The following is a 24695-nucleotide window of genomic DNA, read 5'->3' as shown; positions in this document are numbered from 1 at the left end:
ATGTCAAGTTGAAGGCCGAAAGTAATGTATAACACACACACACACACACACGCACATTACCACTAGATAGAAAGGTAGAGGAGGCGGAAACAAACTTGGGCTAAAACAAGGGTTCCCAAACTTTTCAGGCCGTGATTCCCCCCCCAAAAAAATATTCAGGCAGAATACACTCAGCAAATGACCCATACTGTACGTCATTTGCTGATGTGGCAATCAGCTGACCAATTGGGCGGGTAATTAATTCTTAATTTAAAAATGTAATGTTTCATTTTTAAGCTCACTTATAAGTATGTGTTCATTCAGCGTTCCTCATGCGCATGTGTCCCTGGTTTGTAATTATGCACTGTTTGCTCCCACCGCCACCCCAGCACCACCTGCTCTGCTGTTAGTTCTGTTCCCCATGGGGGGGGGGGGGGGGGGGGGGTTGTTATTGTATATCTATCTCCCTGCTCTTAATGGTTAATGATGGTTGTCTAATTGTGCTGAGCAGGGAGAAGAGCCTGAACGACAATATAGAATATATCTATAGCCTACATTCTATATTGGTTCATTCTAGGGATGTCCCTTTTTTCGCTTCCGATCCCGATACCTCAATTTCTGTGTTAGCCGATGCCGATACCGAATAGGCGAATACCGATACCAGTGTCGTGATCTCATGTTGTGTTTATAGCTATCTAGCTATATATCTCATGTTGTGTTTATAGCTATCTAGCTATATATCTCATGTTGTTTATTGCTATCTAGCTATATATCTCATGTTGTGTTTACAGCTATCTAGCTATATATCTCATGTTGTGTTTATAGCTATCCAGCTATATATATCTCATGTTGTGTTTATAGCTATCCAGCTATATATATATCTCATGTTGTGTTTATAGCTATCCAGCTATATATATCTCATGTTGTGTTTATAGCTATCCAGCTATATATATCTCGTGTTGTGTTTATAGCAGACTCCTCACTCAAATGTGCACTTGCAGTTTGGGAAACTCCAAAGCAAACTCCACATGTCCCAACATTTTATTTAGGCTACCTGCCAGCCATAGTGTCAACCCCTTACCCCCGTGTCGGATCGGTGGTTAGACTGGCATATTCACCGATACCGATATGACCCGATATGACCCGATGTGACAAATAAGGGCCGATTCAACACTTTTCCCCGATACCCATACAGTACCCATACAGTACCCATACAGTACCGGGACATCTCTGATTCATTCTATTCGTCAGTTATCTGACTGAACTGGGCTAAAATGCAGTACAAGAGGTAAGGCGGGGACAACGGGCACAGAAATATCTAGAAAAGAGGTGTATTATAATTCGTGTGTGTGATACCGAGCGTGTGCATTCCATTTCTGTGTGCTTTAAATGTGTTCAGTGACAGTGAGTCGTTTTAATGAGGTCAGACCCTGTGGAATGATGCTCGGCTGGAGGCATCTATAAGTGTAACTGTCATGTCAGTCAGTGTTGCAGAGAAATTACATTCATGTATCCATTGTATTGTCTAACCTCCTCTGTCTGTCTGTCCAAACTCTCGCACGCACACGCACACACACACACACACACACACACACACACACACACACACACACACACACACACACACACACACACACACACACACACACACACAGTAGTCTGATGGGCAACGCAGATCAAAGACAGGTGCAACAGAAAATAGCCAGAGGCCTGGATCAGAGCTCTGTGCCCTGAATCCTCCAGTCCAAACACTGGACCACACACAAGACAACAACAGCAACAACACAAAGACTGCATGGACCCCAACCACTATATTTCCAGACCTAGGACAACCACAGGGTGGAGATGTCTAGGCTCAGTAAATCTTGTCAACACAGCATTATGTCATCATACAGCCCGCCTCTCACAGCCAGAGACACACAGTCTGGGGTTAATGGAGAGCTAACAGAGAGCTAAATGTTGCATGTATATATCAGCACTGCTCAGCATGAGCTTTATGACTTTTACGGTCATTCTAAAACCCGTAAAACATCAGTTCATTAATAGCCTGGGCTTTTACCGTATATAAACCAGCGTGAATATTACCTAATCCTTTTTATAGGCTATGTGTAGCGATTAAGATATCAATTCATGTCAATCATTTGATTGAACTGATTCACTCTGACTGTGAGACAAAGTGTTCTCAGAGAGAGAGAGAGAGAGAGAGAGAGAGAGAGAGACAGAGAGACCTCAGATTAGTTTTATCGTGTAAGACATTATTGTATATCGTCTGTCGGGTGGAAACATATCATATGTCCAAAACTGTTACTTTTCAGGATTCAAATTCAAAACCACCAGCGTGGAGACAAACAACACTGGAGGAATCATCCGAGTGACGGACTGACAGGTGGCCATATTACATATTACAGTATGCAATATGCGCGTGTGTATGCACGCGTGTGTTTACGTGGTTGTGTAATGTTGACATGCTGGAAAGATGCCCACGAGAAAGCACAGAATAAATAGACTGTCACTGAGATACACGCACACACACGCACGCGCACGCACGCACGCACGCGCACACACACCTGTCCGTCGGTGCCCACGGTGCCTCCGCAGTCGCTGAGCAGCTCAGACATGTCGTAGTAGCTGCTGAACTCCCAGAGGCAGGCCTCCAGGTTGAGGTTCTCGTAGAAGCGCAGCGTGCTGTTCCCGCGCAGCGCGGCGCTGTGCTGGTACGCCGCGGCCGCGTCCCCCCCGCCGCCGCCGCCGCCGCCCGCGGCGCTCCGCTGCGTGTCCGCCGTGATGAAGCCGCCGTGGCCCGTGGTCACCTCGCCGGGCTCCAGCAGGTTGGAGCAGCGGTGGTTGCCCACGCGCGTGCCGTCCGGGCTCAGCGTCAGGTCAAAGTTGGTGAGCGGCCGCGTGGAGATGACCGGCAGCATGCCTATAACGTAGAGAGAGAGAGTATGATGCACGCGATGCGTCACTTCCACGCACTCGTTTCTGACCTGAGATCAGGTTCTAAAAAAAATGTCTTCTACATCCTGACAGTTTTCCATTCTGACCTGAGATCAGATTCAAAAAATGTCAGTCGCTCTTCGATTTTTGAAAAATAGCAGACCTACAAGCTCGGTGGCGCGCTATGAGCTTGTAGGTCTGCTATTTTTCAATAGCTAAAGCACGACATGATGCTAACACCAAAATGAGTTCCCACCCATTCTGACCTGAGATCAGATTCTAAAAAATGTCTTCTACACATCCTGACAGTTTTCTGAAAAAGCGATGTTTCTATGTGTCAGTCGTTCTTCGATTTGAAAAAAATATAGCAGACCTACAAGCTCGTAGCGCGCCACTCGGTGGCGCGCTATGAGCTTGTAGATCTGCTATTTTTAAATAGCTAAAGCATAACGTAATGCTAACACCAAAAGGGGTTCCCGACCTAAAATGGGTTAGTCTACTTGCCGGCCCATATATAGAGCCTCACTGTGAACCCGGGACATGTTGAGTACACCAAGGTTTTATGTTAGAAGTGTTGAGTATGGGTCCCCACTAGCACGTAGAAACTGCCGGGTGCTATAACTTGTATATGTTGAGCAATTTTCATAATTGGCACAATATGTGACCACACCATTAACAACCTATAGAAGGCAAAATATTGCTTTATGTAGCATGTGACGTGTCAAACTATAGGGGGTTTTCATGATGCTGAATCCATTCCAAGCAAAAACAAAACACTCATTGGACTAAAAACGGCCATTGACGTCATCACGGCACGGGCGGCGGTGGCTCAGCGGTAGAGTGGCCGCATGGTAACCGCAAGGTCGCCAGTTCGAACCCGGGCTCCCCCAGAGTTAGTGTCGAAGTGTCCTTGAGCAAGACACTGAACCCCTAATTGCTCCTGATGTGCTGGTTGGTGCCTTGCACGGTTTCCACTGCCATCGGTGTGTGAATGGGTGAATGTCATGCACAGTCTATGTAAAGGGCCTTGGATAAAGGTGCTATATAAATACACCATTTATTTACCATCACAAATGTGATGATGTCAGCAGTGGGCATGGCCTATTAAGCCCAATGAGTGTTTTTTTTTTGCTAAACTAATGCTTGGAATGGATTCAGCATCATGAAAACCCCCTACTTTGACACGTCAATATTTTGACTTCTAGTGGTTGTTAATGGTATGGTCACACATTATGCCAATTATGAAACGTTGCTCAACATATGCAAGTTAGCATCTGGCAGTTTGGTGCTGGGGACCCATACTGCTGGGGACCCATATACTTGACATTTCTAACATAAAACGTTGGTGTACTCAACATGTTCACATTCACATTCTGGCAAGTGGACTATATATGTCTGTCTCTAAAATGGAATTCTGACAAAAACGTCCGCCCCAAGCCAGCATGGCGATGATCAACCCTGCTACGGTCAAGAGTAAAGTGACAGAGATCAGCTCCTCTTGGTTGAACACATGCAGCCAATTAGTGTTTGCTGAAGCGCCTGGCCGAGTCAGAGGAACTGCAGAGGATTTGAACCGCTAGTCTCCACAGCAACCTTCATTACCCCTTGTGCCACCCGGACGCTCACCATTGATTTTCTTTTTAAGTTTTAAAAGATATCCACGAATGAACGGTTTCCACACACCACTACAGCTGGCAAGTCTTCCCAAAGTTTAATGCAACACTTCGGTCGCAGACCTTCATCAGACGTTGCGCTAAAAGCCTTGGTAAAGTTTGCAACGTTGACCGCGGGACTCCTTCGGTCTTCTCTTCGTTCTGTCCAAATCTGTCCCAAAAGCATGGCAGATGAGACGCTCTCAGACATGGATGGAGAACTGGACGAGTGGAGCGGTGGAGAGGGAGACGGCGAGAGAGGGAAGGAGTGTGAGAGAGGGGTGCGTGGTGTGTGGTTCCGTTCCAGGTATAGGGGGAGGGATGGTGGGCGCGTCGGGCAGAGAGAGAGAGAGAGACTGATTAAAAACCACAGGGGGGAGTTTAAGTAACCACACGTTTCTGCCACCGTTCGATACCCGCTTAATGGCACGATACGAGGTGTATTGTGAGCTTGTAGTTTGGCTATTTTCACAATATTTATCTGTGATACCGAGTGAATCTAAATGTAATGCCTAAAACTCCTACAAGGTGCTTATGGGGGGGGGGGGGTCCCTATAACCCTGACTCCACCAGATTGAGTTCACAATTAAGTTCCCTCCTCCTACCTTGATCTGGTCTCTCTCTCAAGCAGAAACGATGAACCAGAAGCAGCGGGACCAAAATCTGATATCTCCTTAATAATTTCGAGTTTTGCACATTTGCGCTGTGCAGCGCTTCAATACGTCATCAGTGTCGCGTTGAGCCCGCCTCTAGCGGCTGCTCACGGCCGCATATCGCTCCGATCAGCACTTGATCGGAGTGCAATCGTCTCTGCCCCGAGATGGGAAGCAGGAGGAGTAAGTCGCTGCTCCCGCCATCTGGCGGAGTCAGGTTAGGTAGGGAGGTCCCGCAAGTTCAGATATGATTATTTGTGGGGCGGTCGTGGCCTGAAAAGTTTGGCAATTGCCTCGTCTTGCACGGCGGTGTCGGCGGTGCCAGTATACTCACCGTCTATGTGTGGCATGGTGACAGTGAGCTTGATGAGGTTGGGGTGCTTGGGGTCGTCCGCTCCGGTGTAGCGTAGCTTGGCGGAGAACGGCTCCGCTCCCACCGTCCCCATCTTGCGAGGCTGACACATCCCTACGGCAACACAGACAGACACAGAGACGAGAGCTGAAGTAGAGTGGACTGCGGATCGATAACGGAGAAAAAAGGCCTTTTACTTATCAAATCCACCTCGAGAGCCTGGCCCTGGATTGTTTACGACATTTTGACATCATTTTCCATCTCTTGGAGAAACTAAAGGTAGTTTTGAAGTGGACTTAAGACTATTTGGTTATGGGGATAACGTACATGTTTATTTTCTATTTGCTGCTGATTACTGTATATCAATTTGTATATTGATCTACTTTTGTTGTTGTATTGCGGTTAAATTGTTTATCTGCTTTTCAAACTCAGCTATGACAAGCTTTATTGACAATTATGGCACTGAATATTTATTAAAAAACTGTTTTATTTTATTGTACGATTCTACGGTCTATGATTAGGTCTGCATCCATAACAATGTAAACACAGACGCCTGATTACAACTATAGCCGAGGCTACTTATATCTAATTGTCTTAATTGTTGATGTGTGTAATCTCGACAGTATTGCAAATGCTCTTTTAGGGAATAAAGAAAGATTTCAATTGTACATAAATAACAGCGTAGAATCACACTTAATTGAACAATCAGATTAGACTAGAATTCAACAAAGCTGTGTGATACTTGAAAATAATAACTCTTACGCTACAAGCTTGAGTTTGAATTAGTGTAAAGTTCAATATGTGTATATATTATTTATAGAACCCACAGAGAGACATAACTGTTTTTTTTGTATCTTCAAAAATTGACACGTGAGCTTGTAGATCGGTTATCTGTGCTACCCTTTGCAGCAGGACATCAATTCACAAAAACACATTAAATATGGATGAGAAAACGAGGTCAGCTCAATGGTTTTCAGTGCAGTGCTAGACCCAAACTCCAATATGCATCAAAAGGTAGGAATTTTAATATCAAGTGAATTCAAGTCATGAATAATGTGATGAAGGCTCATAGCCAAACCGCGTTTTTGGTGTGTGCCAATAAAGAAGTGGAAATGTGAGTACTTTGTCCGTCGTATATTTTACATTTTTGATGTGCTAAAGTTTTAGGGATTCTTTTTTTATTCCTACTTTTTGACATCAAATATGGATTACAAACAAAACAAAACACAACGTTGCTGCCGGGCAGAAACCAAAACGCAACACGAAGCAGTGCGTTTTGAGCTTATTGTACATCGGCTACTTTTGCTATATGTTTTAATTAAAAAAATGTTTTGAACATAATGAGGTTTCCACCCGACAGAGACGATATCAAGGAACATACAGTAGCCACATCCATATTGTAAAATGTTTCCATTCCAGCTGGATGAAATCACATGACTTTTATTGGTGTACTGGACGGGATCTCGAGGCGAAGTCGTGGCGGAGAGGGTATACGGCGCGGTGAGCTAAGGGCTGCTGCACTGGACCGGTTTCGCAGTCGAGTGTACGGCGGCTGGGATGAGGATCAGCGTCTCCGAATCTGAGGCCATGGTTCTCAGCAGGATATCGATGGATTGTGCAGTCCGGGTAGAGAATGAACCATTACCCCAAGTGAGGGAGTTTAAGAATCTCGGGGTCTTGTTCACGAGTGAGGGGAGGGCGGAGAAGGAGATCAGCCACAGAATCGGAGCAGCAGGGGCGGTATTGCAGTCGCTGTACCGCACTGAGAGAGCTGAGCCAGAAGGCAAAGCTCTCTGTCTACCAAGCATTCTTCGTTCCTACTCTCACCTACGTTCATGAAGTGTGCATCATGACCGAAAAAATAAGGTCGCGAATACAGGTGGCCGAAATGAGTTTTCTTTGACGGGTGGCTGGCATCTCTCTTAGAGAGAGGGTGAGATGTTCAGTCACGCGAGAGAGACTCGGAGTAGAGTCGCTGCTTCTTCGCTTGGAAAGGAGACAGCTTACTGTATAGGTGGTCCGGGCATCTGGTTAGGATGCCTCTCTGGCGTCTCCCTAGACTGGTCCTCGAGGCACGTCCCACTGGGAGGAGACCCCGGGGGGCAGACCAAGGCGCAGATGGAGGAATCACATCGACTCACTGGCCTTGGAACGCCTTGGGCTCCCCCCCAGGAGGAAGTTATTAATGTTGCTCATGGAGAGGGTCTCTGGTGGAGCTGTTGCCCCCTGCTCATGGAGAGGGTCTCTGGTGGAGCTGTTGCCCCCTGCCATCCGACTACGGATAAGCGGTTGAAGATGGACACGGCAAATGAAACGTTTATCGTTCAACGCAAGGTTGTCGATTCATTCAGTTTCACTGCTCGTCGAGCAGGGCACTCACCGGCTTGTGCTCTTGAACGCTCACAATAACAGCAGCACAAAAACTGGGTTTGAAATAGTTTGAATAGTGAGTCGCTTAGCAACAGCAGCAAAGTACCAGCTATGCTGCCGACAAGCCCTGTAAGACCCAGCGTTGCTTTTCGGTAACATTTTTATTTTAATAAATTACTTAATTATTATTTATTTCTGTTCTTTCTTCACCTAAACGTCATCATTGATGTTCATTGCAATGCCATTGGTCATGATATGTGCATATAAATACCCCCCACAGAGGCTGAAATTCACACAAATTAAGAATTTCTGGACTCTGTGCAATTTTGAACAATGTTTAACCTTTAACCCTAATAAAAGTAATATATGTTATCATTAGAATGTCTAGAACATGTTTTATTCATTATTGTGAAAGATATCCCCCAAATGTAAATTATTAATTTATTATATAATTATTATATAAATAATCTTCATCAAACATTTTTTTTTTTTTTTTTTTTAACCTAATTTCCTCTGCAAAGTCATAGTAGTACAAATTAGTAGTAAGGTTGAAATCTCTTTTTTGCAAGTAGAAATATATCCGGGTCTGTATATAGTTATAGATACTATATTTATCAGCACGGGGGAATTTGTTTGCATATTACAAAGTATTTCATCACAACATCACAAAGGTGAAGGTCCCTGCTACTGTACATACTCGTACACATATCAGCAGTGCACTCAAAATAATAATGACCTTCAGGTGCTTTTACTTAAAAAGGCACGGAAACTGAACAATCAACGTGCACTTTTCAGCACAGAGCCTTCAGCTTCAGTCAGTGTTTGGATTAAACGCGGTAGAGGTGTTTGTTCTGAAACCTGTGTATACAGTACGTACTGTACAACGATTGTTTGCATCCGGTGCCAATTAAAATAGGTACCCGAAGGACATTTTTCCCGTGAGTGATGCTGACTTGAAAATGGTCTTTGTCTCAGTAGCATTGTTCCAGTTCATTGTTTCTGTGTCTCAGTAGCATTGTTCCAGTTCATTGTTTCTGTGTCTCAGTAGCATTGTTCCAGTTCATTGTTTCTGTGTCTCAGTACAGCATTGCAGAAGAAAAGGAAAAGAATAAAACACAGTCAAACAAGCGTCTAGTTGTGGACAACAAAAGGATATCAATTTCATTTAGAAAGTGCATTCTTTGTTGTGTCTCTTTGAGATCGGACCACCACAGGTCCTATTCAAGCTTACGGTGGAGCACAGTGCCAAGGTACTTTGTTGCTGTCGGGCAGATCAACCTCTTATCTCCATATTTCAAGTATTCAACTTCACTTAGTCATGCCACAGCGTCACACAAAAGCATAGAAAATACCAGATCAACTGAGCACTACCACTTTAGATGCTTTTGAACTTGAATCCTGTTCAGTTTTGGAGATATGAGGTTTCCGCCCGACAGAGACAACTTGTAATGTGAAACCCATCGTATTATTGGCTCCTCATTGATACAAAGCAGGATTAGAGGATTGCAGCTCTCTCTCTAAAATCAATACACATTTTCTTTGTTCTATTATGATATGGCCGCCTCTCTTCATTGGCCGCTTGTCAAATAACTGAGCTTAGTTTTTTTTAAGGTCTCATTATTAATTACTTCATGGCTTGGCTGGCTGGCTGGCTGGCTGGCTGGCACGCACGTCTCACACAAACACATCGTTTCAGTTTACTAACCACTTCAGCCATATATACATTTCGGCCATTTTAAAATAGCCAATATACAAGCTAAACAAACAAAAAAATGTTTAAGCTTGTAAGCGACGCGTCTTTTATGCAATGCAACGCATTCAAAAGATTTTTACACGTTTGAAAACGAATGAAATTGTGAAATGACATCCTACAAAATGAGTGCTTTCCGCTTTTGGTACTTTAAGCAGCCTACCAAAAGTATATTTTAATGTTGATATATTGATATTTTCATACCAATACTTTTGTACTTTTACTCAAGTAAATTTTGTAGTATTGTATTGAAAGTATTGATACTTTTACATGCTTAAGTAAAACATTTGAGTACGTTTTCCACCACTGTGTGTGTCTATGTGTAGGGCCATGCTGAAAATGAGCACAATCAAAGAGACAATTTTGAATTACCTTTTTGTCGTACTTCAAAACATCAAATGTAAAGGCCCTTAGTTGTGGAATTCTCTATGCATCAAGTCCTCATTATCCTTGCCAGTATTCAAGAAACATCTAAAGCAATAATCTTATTTCTTCCTCGCTGTAGTTTACACGATTTAGTTTGATGTGTTATCTTTTCTTTTGTGTTTTTGTTGTTGTATTGTTTATTCCCCTTTTTGTGCATTCTCTGTGTTTTTTTGTAGTCTTTTGTATTGTACTTTTAATCTGTTTAATTAATGACCTCTTCCATAAAGGAAAAAAAAATAAGCCAGCTGGCTTCTTCCTTTCCTTGAACAGTATTCTTGTTCATACATAGTTTTTTTGTTTATGTGCCCAGCCCAGCCCAGCCCAGCCCAGCCCAGCACAGCCCAGCCCAGCCCAGCCCAGCCCAGCCCAGCCCAGCCCAGCCCAGCCCGGCCCAGCCCAGCCCAGCCCAGCCCAGCCCAGCCCAGCCCGGCCCAGCCCAGCCCAGCACAGCCCGGCCCAGCACAGCCCAGCCCAGCTCAGCTCTGCTCAGCTTACCTTGGAATAAACTAAAATAATAAAAAACATCTATCCACCCTCCTCCTCCTCATCCCCCTCCCCCTCCCCCTCCTCACCTTCCTCCAGGCTGATGCTGACGATGGGGCTGCTGAGCTCCAGCCCCTCGTCTCGGTTGGTGTTGACGGCCCGGGCAGCACACTGCACCCGGGAGCCGGCCTGGAAGTAGACCGAGTCCAGGGTGATGATCTTGGAGGAGGTGAAGAAGGTGTCCGTGTCCACCTCCCTCATGGGGCTGGTGACGCCGTCGGACCCCGCCGGCGCGCTGATCAGCCAGCGGTAGCGCGTCAGCGTGTTGTTGATGTGCTCGCTCACGCAGATGGAGCCCGTCTTGTCGTAGTCCGGGTACTTGGAGTTACAGGCCTGGGAAGGACGGACGGACGGACGGACACAGACAAAACACAACGGGTTAGTTACAGGCCTGGGACGGACGGACGGACGGACGGACGGACGGACGGACGGACACAGACAAACACAACGGGTTAGTTACAGGCCTGGGACGGACGGACGGACGGACGGACGGACACAGACAAACACAACGGGTTAGTTACAGGCCTGGGACGGACGGACGGACACGGACAAACACAACGGGTTAGTTACAGGCCTGGGACGGACGGACGGACGGACGGACGGACGGACGGACGGACAGTTCTTGTTAACTGTTACTGAACTAAATAAAAAACTACAATAAAAAAACCAAACACGATAAATCCTCCGCAGCGATAGTTCATTGAGACATGGAAGTCAGAAGGTTTGTTATATAACCCCCCCCCCCCCTCCCCGTAAACTCCCTTCACTCTCATTCCAAATCCCCTCCACCTCCCCGGCCTCCTCCCTGTGGCATTAGTTCTATGCTTCTCTCAGTATAAATGTGATTTATGGATGGTACTATATGGTATCTAGTTATGCGTATCTGTGATTATAATGTGTTCTATGGACTGTACTATGGTCATGTGTTCAGTATCTACAGTGTATGTGGTACTGTATGTGGAATGCATTGAAAGTTTTGTTGATGTATAATATCGTTATCTTATGCACTGCTCTTGGGTTTGTTGATATCACATGAGCAGAGCCATACTACATTAATTCATTAATTCATTCATTCATTCATTCATTCATTCATTCATTCATTCATTCATTCATTCATTCATTCATTCATTCATTCATTCATTCATGTATGTTACAAGCTTAAGTTTAACTGGTGAAGTTTAGTCAATTATGGCAGAGGTTCCCAAACTTGTCATTTCCCAAATAGCCATTGACTCTGGCTGGTTTTGAAACGGCTTAACAGAAATGGGAAAAATGTACCCTTACAAGTCTAGAGTGAAAAATAAAATGACAAAATGTTGGCATATCATCACAGACAGACAGACCGGTAAGTGTTTGTGAAGACGGGTGTGTAAACAGGTGCTGCACAGCGTCACGCTATGCAGCACTCAGCTCTGACAACATCTCACTGGCCCCCAAGGACACCTTCTACTGACCTGACACGCACGCACGCACGCACGCACACACACACACACACACACACACACACACACACACACACACACACACACACACCATGTCAGTGTGCTGTGCTTTGGGGACTACAGAAGCTATTACATGTGAGTAAAGACGGGGGCCATTGGGAGTAGTATAAAGACGTTGGGGCTGCAACCTGATTGGCTGTGTAATGTGTCTCCTGAGAAGGACACACTGGTCACTGATTGGCCGTGTGATGTGTCTCCTGAGACGGACACATGGTCACAGCGTCCAGTCCAGGTTTTTACGTGCAGAGAATGGGGCACTTTTGGTGGAAACCCAGAAAATAGCCGATCTCCAAGCTCACTATTTTCCATCACTCAATCAAGATTCAAGATACAACAATGCAGATGCAATTCTCGTGAGGCCGACAGGGCTATACCGACTGCACGACCGTGCCCTTCATGGAACAGAGCCATTTCTGTATATACACGAGTGACGTGAAGATCGAGTATTTTGGACTTTATTCACGACGTGCATCCGGCAATTGTCGAGCATCTGTCAATGTACAGTATATAGGCCTACGATATTGGCCGTGTCCAAGGGAGGGAGGGAGCCGGGAGGGGAAGGTGATATTTGTCACTGGGCTGGGGGCGGCATTATGTCAGCGGGGAGTGTTGGGTGGGAGGAGTAGAGTGGGATACGGTGAGGTGACAACCAACCCCTCACAGAAATGGCTGTGGGGAGGAATCAATTCACCACAGTCACACGGTGGCCATCTTGCCATTAATTAAGTTAACCCATTCTGACCTGAGATCAGATTCTAAAAATGTCTTCTACATCCTGACAGTTTTCCATTCTGACCTGAGATCAGATTCTAAAAATTTCTTCTATGTCAGTCACTCTACGATTTTTCTAAAATAGCAGACCTACAAGCTCGTAGCGCGCCACTCGGTGGCGCGCTATGAGCTTGTAGATCTGCTATTTTTCAATAGCTAAAGCACGACATGATGCTAACACCAAAATGGGTTCCCGTTCAGAATGGGTTAATGGAATGCCACCCCTTTGCCAACGCGCTTTTCAATGCAACCAATGCCAACATGGCCGCCGTACGAATAAGATCTATTGGCATAGCGACTAAATCGGGGAGAAATAGGGGTAAAACACTAAAGAATAAATACATAACGGCCTGACACTCCCACGTAGTAGCTCTCCACCGCCCTCTGATATATTCTATTCCTATATTATGTTCCATTATGTACTGTTCTAATCTGCTCTGTTCCGTTATACATTCTGTTGTGATTTTAAAATATTATTCTGTCCCATTCTATCGTCGTATTGTTGTCTCCACCAGGCCGAAGGCATGTGGGGAGAGTATGTTTTGCACTCCGTCCGTCCGTGTGTCCGTCCGTGTGTGTGTGTGTGTGTGTGTGTGTGTGTGTGTGTCCGTCCGTGAGCAGCTAATCTCGGCCACCGTTAACCCGGTCGATGCCAAATTTTGCACACACACTCCCTGGATGCCAACGATGAACCTCTGCCCCAAACTTTCCAGAACGGCCTGTTATAGCGCCACCAGGAGGCCGCTTTGTGCAAAACAAGTTTTTGCACAGTACACCTACAGATTTTGTCCAAACATCACGCAAATTGGTACACAGTCTCTCTAGAGCCATTCAACGGAACCGGTCTTTCACATTTCTCAGACTCCATCCTGATTGGTTAAGATTGGCTTCCAAATTTCACAGGAGTGCTCAGTTTCAAACAAAATGCTGCAAATCATGAACACATCGCGTGATTTCCGTGAAATTGTGCACCCACATTCCCACTAGGCCGAGGACGAAATGCCACATGAACAATTTCAACTCAGCCTCAAGGTGGCACTATAACTGGCCGGAAAGTGTTTTTACCTCTAACTGCACGGATCTGTGGATAACTTTGTATGCCAACTCTCTAGAGGCCAAGGAAAAACCTTTGCCTGGAATTTTTCACATCTGCTCTTTATAGCGCCACCAGGAGGCTGACATATGTAAAACACATTTTCTATTATTCTACTGTGTTCTCGACTGTGCCATTACACTTGCGTGCAGGTGTGGGATGGACGAGGGGACGGCATGTGCATTCAAGAATGCAGTCACACCTGGTCTGTCTGAGCTGGGTGTGACTGCACTGCAATGCACTGCAACGCACTGCAATGCACTGCAACGCACGCACGCACGCACGCACACACGCACGTGTTGTGCGTCTGTCAAATTGATGCACACCGATAAATCACACTACCCACACACACTCAAGAGAGCGCCTCTCTGTCGTGACAGCATCGGCTCTGGCTTGTATACCGTCTTACCGCTCTCTCTACAATAACTGTGTTTCTATTAGCCCCATATGCCCCCATGTGCCCTCTCATTCTTTAGCTGTGAGACGAGGTCACGTACGGTTACCATCCCTCTGCGTTTCAGAAACCGCCGCATGGTTTCCACTATAGGAACATTGCTTATCCTTTTCTGCACATCGCATCCAAAAAAAGCATAAAAGGTCCGATAACTGTGTGTGACCTCATCTTGGGAGCTACAGAATGAGCGCGGGCAGGGACAGAGGGCACATATGTGTCCCTGACTGTGGGAGGAAGAGGAGGCTGCTACATGTTAGCCTGGCTAATAAGCCAGACTCAAATCACACTGTCGTGTGCATGGTATTTGAGTCTGAAGATGTATGGATCTTGTTTCAAACATTTTCTCTTTGACGCAATTGGTCAGAGCTACTGTCAGTCAAAGGTCTCAAGTACGTCACTGTACCAAAGCCCGCCCATATTGCATACCGTGTCCCGATTGGCCACACCAGTTCTCTGGTGTAGGAAATGGGCGTACAATTGAGCCTCTCCAGACTGTAATCCGCAGGCAGGCAATTTTCTTTTTGCCAACGGCTGATTCGGTCTGGCTTATTAGCCAGGCTAGGTACATGTGTCATGGGGAGAGAGATGAGAGACGCGCTGTAGATGCTGCCATGAGAGAGGCTCTCTCTCTCTCTCTCTCTCTCTCTCTCGATCAGTGGTGAAAGGTTACTAAGTAAGTACATTTACCTAAGTACTGCACTCAAGTACAGTTTGAAGGTATTGTTTTACTTTTACTACAGTATTTCCTATTTTCATCACGTCTCAAGAGTTAAATATTGTACTTTTACTTTTACTCCACTACATCTATTTGAAAAGTTACTATAGTTTGTAGATTTGGATTATTACATTATTACAAAACATACAGTAACCACTTCAGCCCTATATAAATTTCAGCCATTTGAAAATAGCAGATCTACAAGCTGAAATCGGACATATAACGAGTATACTTTTACTTGTGGTACTTTGAGTACATTTTGATGGCAATTTTGTACTTTTAATTTGTCCATTAATTTAAACGCCAGCAGTTTTCAGAGAAACCCTTATTTTGGAAGGATCCACCGGAACGCGGGAAATGGACGATGGGCGCTAGATTTCACTTTCACTCGGAGAAGACATCGTATAACCGCGATCGTCCGTTCTTTGGCTGTTGGCTGTTGAATAAAGCTGACCAATCTGGTAAAGGAATCCGAGATTCAGGCATCTGAAAAGATGTTTACGAGTGGATACATACATCTTGCTTACGGTAAATGTTCTGTTTACTTCATTGGATAGCAACCCAATGCTATTGTATAGCATTACGACGACGAGCTATCATAAACCACCATGAAGGACCATTTGACGTAGATCTACGCCAACGGCGGTAGACCACTCAATTCAGATTTGACGTAGATCACGGCGGTATAGGCCACTGAATTACAATTTGACGTAGATCTACGCAATTCTAAATATACTTGCGTAAAAGTACAAAAGTATTCGTATAAAAATGTACTTAAAGTACCAAAAGAAAGTAGTCATTGTGCAGAATGTCCCATTTGTAGATTGGCTGTTTACAATTAAAAGGTAACTAAATCTACTAGTAACTAAAGTTTTGTAGTGGAGTAAAAGTACAATATTTCGATCTGAGATAGTAGAAGTAAAAAGTATAGGAAATTGCAAATACTCAAGTAAAGCACAAATACCTCAAGTACAGCACTTTAGTAAATGTATTCACGTGACGATTCCACCAGTGATTGCGGGCTGTGAGCTGAGGGGAGACAAGGACACAGCGCGGCAGGCAGGCAGGCACCAGCATGTGATCCATTCGCTGCGGGTGTTAACCCATTCTGACCTGAGATCAGATTCTATAAACGTCTTCTACATCCTGACAGTTTTCATTCTGACCTGAGATCAGATTCTATAAACGTCTTCTACATCCTGACAGTTTTCTGAAAAAGCTATGTTTCTATGTCAGTCGCTCTTCGATCTTTCAAAAATAGCAGACCTACAAGCTCGTATCGCGCCACTCGGTGGCGCGATATGAGCTTGTAGATCTGCTATTTTTAAAATATCTAAAGCACGACATGATGCTAACACCAAAATGGGTTCCCGTTCAGAATGGGTTAATCAATAAACTATCTGTATTTGATTCCCTCAATCATCCACCGTCTCTCCATTAGATTACATTCCATTAGATTGGATTAGGCTGGAGATCCCCTGCAGGCTGCAGGGGTGAATGGAGGTACCCGAGCCGCATGCCAACACAATATACAACCTTAAAACAAAGGTCCTGAAAGCAGCATGCCTTCCGCCCAACACAATATACAACCTTAAAACAAAGGTCCTGAAAGCAGCATGCCTTCCGCCCAACACAATATACAACCTTAAAACAAAGGTCCTGAAAGCAGCATGCCTTCCGCCCAACACAATATACAACCTTAAAACAAAGGTCCTGAAAGCAGCATGCCTTCCGCCCAACACAATATACTCCATCATCAAACCAAAGTATACACTCAAGCACCAACTCCAGTCCAAGTCTAGAAACTCCCGGGTCAAATGTTACTCCACTACGAGTGAAAGTCGTTCTGTCATACACTATCTGTATTGTTAATTGTATAAGAGATCATACTACAGCTTGATCATAAAGTAGCAGATCCACAAGCTCGAAAACAAGACGCGAAGCAACAGATTTTGAGCTTGTGGATAATTCTACATAATGCTACATAAACGTTGAATACAGACTCAAGAGCAGACGCAAGAGAAGACGAGGGTGCTGGCAGACACCTCATCACAAGTTGGCCTCACCACCCATGAAGGGAAAACAAAAGTCCTCAAGGTCAACACGACACACAGAGACCCAGTGACGCTGCATGGAGGGAACGGCCCCCGAGGAAGTAAAAGCCTTCACATACTGAGGCAGTGTCATAGACAGTCAGGGCGGGCACGGACGCAGACGTCAGAGCCAGAATCGGCAAAGCAAGAGCCGCATTCATCCAACTCAACCCATTCTGACCTGAGATCAGGTCAGATCAGATAGTCAGTCAGTAGACAGACAGACAGACAGACAGACAGACAGACAGACAGACAGACAGACAGACAGACAGACAGACAGACAGACAGACAGACAGACAGACAGACAGACAGACAGACAGACAGACAGACAGACAGACAGACAGACAGACAGACAGACAGACAGACAGACAGACAGTGACTCACGGTGACACAGATGACGGGGTACCCGGCGGGGGGGTGCAGGTTGTCGGGGGTGCGGGACACGTCGTCGTAATGCAGCAGAGACACCACGTGGGGCAGCGAGGGGAAGGTGACGTCCGCCATGCTGTTGGTCTCCTCGATGTACACGATGGCCTTGGTCACCTGACCACAGCACAGGACAACAGTCAGGGCCAACGGAAGGCTCACAGTGTTCATTTTGTCTTTAAATTAAAGCCGAGCTATGATGGCTAAAATTAAGACTATTATAATTGACAATTTTGTCAACAAATACAATCTAGACTAAAATGATATGGAGGGACTAGTGGAGAAGAGATCCAGTCGAACTAAAAGAGCTGAGAAGCCGAGATGAAGGCGTTTCTAAAAATAACAATAACTTCTTGTCGCTATGGATGACTTGAAAAACTAATGGTAGGCTGTATCGTTGTATATGCCAGGGCGAACAGAGTACCAAAGTCTGACGTAATTTACACATACCTGATCATTTTTTTTCTTTTTCCCCCATTCAGAATTCCCATACAGTTTTCTTATATCGCATCAAATAAGAACTGTGTTCCACAAATTAACAATGACTCATGGAAATGAAGAATAAACCGATATCGAGAAAACACTAATATTACCATCGCCAGACTATACCAGACTATCGCTAAGATCCCGTGACCCAGGGGATCGACGAGTGACGTCAGGACTTCGGTACTCGTCGTAAAGCGAACGAATAACCTTGTTGTTGAATAGCTCCTGTGTGCATAATCACTGTTAGACCGTGCGTTTCCACAAGGTGGTAAGGAGGAGGTGTGGTGTTCTTCTGACCTGCGTTTCAGCCACCATGTTCTCGTCGGGCTTCAGGTGCACGGTGAAGGCCTCCCTCATCTCCCTGACTCCATCGTACAACACGTCCACCTCCACCACGTGTTCCCTGTCGCCCTGCTTAAACACAACATCTACACGCAGACGCACGCACGCACGCACACACACACACACACACACACATACACACATTTTAATTCCACATTTATATCCCAAATATCTTTGAGTTGCCTCTGGTACTCCAGTTTCAGTAGTTCCAGACTCAATAGCATTCGGGAAATTGTAGAATAGTTATCTAGCTACGCGAGACTAAGAGACTGCCTATAATGGAGGAGATTGAGCAGTATTTTTAAAGCTGCTTTGCTTCACGCACACGCACGCACGCACGCATGCAACGCGTGCACGGCGCACGCACGCACAAGTGCGCGCAAGCATCAGCAAGAAAACTAATATACATTCTTGTATTGATTTATATAAAAGCATATACCGGTACAATATAATAATCTTCCAGACAGCCAACTGTGTTTCCAGGATCATGCATTATGCATTCATATTTCTGATTGCTCAGGGACTTTGTCTTTAATTGTGTGGAGTATGTGGAGAGAGGCGCAGTGGGGGGAAATATTAATGGCTTTTTGCTGCAAGTGAAAAATATCTCTTCCTAACGATCTACAGTATATATGTACTTTATGAAACTAACCAAACCAAAAGTCAAACATTTGGCATTCTGATGGCTAAAACCCAATTAGTGCGCATATACTTTGTAATCCTTTGTGTTCATTTCACTGTGTACAAATCAAACCAAATAAGACCCTTAAGGGTCCAGGGGGACCTGGGGGGGGAGTCTAGCGCACAACACAGATGAGGACAGATCTCTGGCACTCTCAGGAGAGAAACCTTGCTCTCAAGGTCAACTGAACCAATGTTGAGCTGACCGTGGACTACAGGAGTCCTCCGTGACCTTCACTGACTCCCAGTCATGTACACAGAATGGATTTCAAGATGCTGACCACCACCGACAAGGCTCTCAACAACCAGGCTCCAAACGCTACCTCTCTGAACTCCTCCAACATCAAGCCCCACCCCCCTCCCGCTCCGTCAGTCTCTGGTGATGCCAACCGCCTGGACGTCCCAAACCAACCTGGGGGCGACGGGGCTTTCTCAGTGGCCGCCCAATCCCCATGGAACTCACTCCCAGCTCACATCAAACCTGCCTTTTCAGACTTCAGCATTCCTTACCTAATCCTATCATCCCCATTTTCTTCATTTCTATAGTTTTCAACCTTTTAAACTATAGTGTAAAGCGTCTTCGAGAGCTATATGAATTGCGTGCATGTATTATTATAGGAGGTGGAGAAGGCACCCTATCTGCATCAATGGCGTTGCAGTGAAGAGGAGAGACAGTTTGATTTCAAACTCCTCTCCTCTGCGCACACACATCGCTCACTGCTGAGCCAATCGTCATCAAGGACACTCACTACCCCAGCCACAACCTGTTCTGGAGGTGACCGCACCTGCAGCAAAGGTGTACACTTAATGTTGTGTTCTAGTGTCTTATTGTCTCCACCAGGCTGAAGGCTTGGGGAGAGTGTATGTTTTGCACTCCGTGTCCGTCCGTCCGTGTGTGTGTGTGTGTGTGTGTGTGTGTGTGTGTGTGTGTGTGTGTGTGTGTGTGTGTGTGTGTGTGTGTGTGTGTGTGTGTGTGTGTGTGTGTGTGTCCCCGTCCATCTGTGTGTGTGTGTGTGTGTGTCCGTCCATCCGTCCGTGTGTCCGGTACCAGCTAATCTACGGCACCGTTGGCCCGATCCATGCCAAGCTTTGCACACACACACTCCCTAGATGCCAACGATTAACCTCTGCCCCACATTTTCCAGAACAGCCTGTTATAGCGCCACCAGGAGGCCGACTATTACTCCTCCAGATATTGTTTAAAAATCATATTCCATCCTAATTGGCGCCTAACATTGGCTTTCAAAGTTTGCAGGACTGGCCCGTGAACAAAAAGCCTCAAATCATGGACGCAGTGTGCAATTTACATGTATGACATCTTTCACAGACTTTCCTACTAGGCTGAGGGATATATCCCACCCTTTTCACATTGGCCTGTTATAGCCAATGTGAAAAGGCAAGTTATTTTTGCAAAACACATTTTGGGGGAAAAATGCCTCAAATCATCAGAAGAAATGGCACCAGGAGGCCACTTTTTGTCTGAAAAGTAACAGTAGCAGTTTTGGACAAAATGAGGTTTCCACCCGACAGAGACAATATACAGTATACTGTCCATCCATTAGCCATTCCAAACTTGGCTGCAGGGCACTGGTCTTGACTTTTGATCAGTTCATCTGTCTGATTAGTTTCATACAGCACGCACCAGGACCAGGCTTCAATGTTATTTAGCTCCCCTGATGGGCTATAAAAATGTAAAAAAATAAAAAAAGATCCAAAATGATTGTGAGAGTGCAGGCCTTCTTTTTTTCCACCTTTACTCAATATTAAAATAATGTCAAACAAAGGTAAAGCCAGCTGGGCCCAGAGAACAGTATTGATCGTCTGGAATGTGGATAACGAGCCGGGTTCCTATGTTCCATCTCTGACCAGTGGCGTGCACAGACATTTAGAGGGGCAGGTGCTCAAGTGAAAAAAAGGGCACCTTGTGCTGCGCATTTTGGGGCGGGAAGCCATTTTGGTGCTTTAGCTATTGAAAAATAGCAGATCTACAAGCTCATAGCGCGCCACCGAGTGGCGCGCTATGAGCTTGTAGGTCTGCTATTTTTCTTTAATCGAAGAACCACTGACATGGTGCTACCACTCCAAGGAACAGCAATGTCCGTGTCTATGTGTTGTTCACCTATGTGTTCACCTGTGTTCATTAATAAGCACCATAATGAGTACCAGTAGGGGCGCTGTTTGCCAGAAACAGAGAGAGTGCTGCACTGTTGCCTGCTAATGAGAGAGAGAGAGAGAGAGAGAGATAGGTGTGGGGGGGAATTGCACAACTCAGTTCACACGGGTGTGATTTTTCAAAAATAGCAGACCTACAAGCTTGTAGCGGAGCACTATGAGCTTGTAGATCTGCTATTTTTGAGTGGCGCAACCACTCCAAGGAACAGCAATGTCCCTATGTCCTAACCTATGTGACTGTCACAATGTTTAGAATACCAGTAGGGGCAAAAGTGGCGCTGTTGTGCTAGAAACAGAGAGAGAGAGATAGTGTTGCACTGTTGCCTGCTAATATGAGAGAGAGAGAGAGAGAGAGAGAGAGAGAGAGAGAAAGAGAGAGAGAGAGAGAGAGAGAGAGAGAGAGATCTGCTAAATCCCCCACACAGCAACCTGGGCGCGTCCTGTGGGGTCTGGAAGTTCCGGGGACCCACCGGGGACCCCCACATGGAGTTGCACCACTCAGTTCACGCGGGTGTGATTTTTCTTTAAAGCTAAAGCATAACATAATGCTTTAGCCCCCCCCCCCCCCCCCCCCCCCCCCGGAATGGGTTAAAACCACTGGGAAATATGTATTATAGTGGTGGCTGCAGGGGGGGGGCGGGCCAACCACCATTACAACCCGAGCACAGCATACATTCATTTATATCTCACACCTTGATTGAGCGGGAGGTGATTTCAGATCAGAGACAGCTGCTCGTTGAGTCTCTCCCCACTGACAGAGCGGCGGAGAATATTCAAACTCAATTAAAAACTACATGAAACCTCCCTCGGACTATTGCTTAAATTACCTTTCTCCTCTTCTGGGCTGGAATTAAAAATCAATGACCCACCCCGCCGCTCCTCCGCCCGTTCTCTCTTCTCTTTACCATTTCCATAAATTGTGGACGATCCTTTAAGGCAGGTTCGTTTCAGGAGAAAACACTTTCTCAAAGAGCTAATCCTACGTTGAGCTGCCACATACACACAAGGAGGAGACACAATAATAAGAGGGATGCCTTGGGGCTGGTTATCTCTAAACAAGGCTTTTGCATCGTGTTTTCTGTTCTCTGCCAATGCTAATGCTGGGGAAATTGTTGCAGAGAAATAGGTTTTCTGTCTCCATCTCTCTTTCTCGGTGACCTCCAGAAACCTATAAGTTTTGTGCCAAAGTCAGGGCATGTCCATATTTGGGCACAATTATGCACCATCCATCGCCCGCCTGTCGGCCACAACTTGACTTTATATAGTCCTAGTATACAGGTATATACTGTAGGTATAAATAATAAATATTCATGCTATTTTCAGTGCATGACACCAATGCACGATTAAACAAACAAGCTTTACTGTACTGTACTCATATTTATACTACACATTTTAGATTTGTATGAAACAAAAACTTGAAAGATTGAAAGAGGATAATCCAAGCTTTTCGTACATGTCGGTGAGTTTGACGTTGTCTAAAGAGGACGAGACACGAAGACTGTATTGCCCAAATTTGTGCATGTACAACTTCCTGGACTCAACTGCACATGTTTCTTTCCTTCCATTGAGCACCATGGAGCAACATGGCGTCGCCCGTACGGTCTTCGCGTCTCGTCCTCTTTAGACAGTCCTTGATGGGACCCATTCTGACCTGAGATCAGATTCATACGAGGTTTCCACTGGACACACACTGGTCTGATTAACCCATTCTGACCTGAGATCAGATTCTAAAAATGTCAGTCGTTCTTCGATTTTTCAAAAAATAGCAGACCTACAAGCTCGTATCGCGCCACTCGGTGGCGCGATATGAGCTTGTAGATCTGATATTTTTCAATAGCTAAAGCATAACATGATGCCAACACCAAAATGGGTGCCCGGTCAGAATGGGTTAAAGCTAAATTCCAATACCCAAAATCTCGGCCACTCGCTCACTCCCACTCGGTCACTGGGGGTCATTCACTCACACACTCATACAAGCCTGGGATCGAACCAAGTGGCCGCTCTACCTCCTGAGCCACTGTCATTGTAGTCCTCCCACCATAAAACTAGATGTACCTTGGGATATGTAGTCCTCCTACTATAAAACTACATGTAGCTTGGGATATGTAGTCCTCCTACTATAAAACGACATGTACCTTGGGATATGTAAACGACATGTACCTTGGGATATGTAGTCCTTCTACTATAAAACTACATGTACCTTGGGATATGGGGTAGTAGTCCTCCCCCGATATGGCGGAGCCGTCCTTGGTGTGGACGCGCACCACGGACAGCTTGGAGGTGTCTCCCAGACGCACCACCGGGATCCTCACCGTGGCCAAGGCGCCCGCCTCCTTGGGCTCGCTCACGCTGAACTTGGTCTCCGCAAAACGGATGATGGATTCTAAAGTGTGGGGGGAGAGAGAGAGAGAGAGAGAGAGAGAGAGAGAGAGAGAGAGAGAGAGAGAGAGAGAGAGAGAGAGAGAGAGAGAGAGAGAGAGAGAGAGAGAGAGAGAGAGTTTCAAATGTTTTTTATTTGAGTGAATTACATGACAACTAGGGCTGACACCAGTATGACATTTTACATACTAAGAAATGATTGCGATTAACGATTTAATTGTGTTTCTGACGCTGAACACTGGAACATTATGGATAGAAATTACATTTCTGTTTGACTTATAGGCTTCAGGGTTGCACAGGGCAGAATGACATTTGACAAATAACCTAAATATACAAAGAAATTATTGGCATATTTGGAAAAAAAAGGACGAAGAAAGGCAGTTTTCTCAGTGCTTCAGGTTGTAGCTGCAACAATGAAAGCGCTTTCTCCCCACTTTTTTGCACACAAAATATAAAACAAATATCATATACTGTATACGTGAGAATAGAATAATACAAAATGATACTGAACCAAATTATCTTAACTCTACCCTTTGCAAATATCTCTAAAAGTCCCTCCTCCCACGCAGAGACAGAGAGAGCAGATTTGTCAGACCATTAGGTACAGTATCGTTCAATTATGAAATTAAAATCTTGTCACTTTGAGAAATTACCCTCAGTCCTTTAGCGCCCACCCACCCACCCACCCACCCACCCACCCTGTGCAGCGTTCTCTTGTCTCCCACTCCATCCATCTCCATCCTTCCATTTATTCATAAAGGAGAGTGGCTCTTTTGCATTTTTTCTTCTATATTGAGACAGAATAGGAAAGCTGAACCTCATCTGCTGATCTACGAGCTTGCTATTTTCCCCCAGAAAGTTTGGTGTAGAAGGAAAAAGGATGGATGGGACCAAGTAGGCTATAGTGGTTAACTTAGCT

At 45.4% G+C, this 24695-nt stretch overlaps 1 protein-coding gene across 1 annotated transcript in view; it reads right to left on the bottom strand.

Moving 5' to 3' along the window:
* Window positions 1-24695, bottom strand: part of LOC310854555 (FRAS1-related extracellular matrix protein 2-like) — a gene marked incomplete at both ends in the record, with an annotated part of 168026 nt that overhangs the window by 14625 nt on the left and 128706 nt on the right. Inside the window, 6 exons of the mRNA XM_083759234.1 lie at window positions 2547-2902; window positions 5556-5687; window positions 10692-10995; window positions 17675-17833; window positions 18500-18630; window positions 23598-23780. Coding sequence (XP_083615360.1) covers window positions 2547-2902; window positions 5556-5687; window positions 10692-10995; window positions 17675-17833; window positions 18500-18630; window positions 23598-23780 — 1265 coding nt within the window. The remainder of the gene's footprint in view (window positions 1-2546; window positions 2903-5555; window positions 5688-10691; window positions 10996-17674; window positions 17834-18499; window positions 18631-23597; window positions 23781-24695) is intronic.

The sequence above is a fragment of the Protomyctophum parallelum genome (genome assembly GCF_964188405.1).
Source record: "Protomyctophum parallelum genome assembly, chromosome: 1".
In the NCBI taxonomy this organism is placed as follows: domain Eukaryota; kingdom Metazoa; phylum Chordata; class Actinopteri; order Myctophiformes; family Myctophidae; genus Protomyctophum; species Protomyctophum parallelum.
Note: the sequence above shows the minus strand (reverse complement) of the source record. Positions and strands in the feature narration are given on the sequence as shown.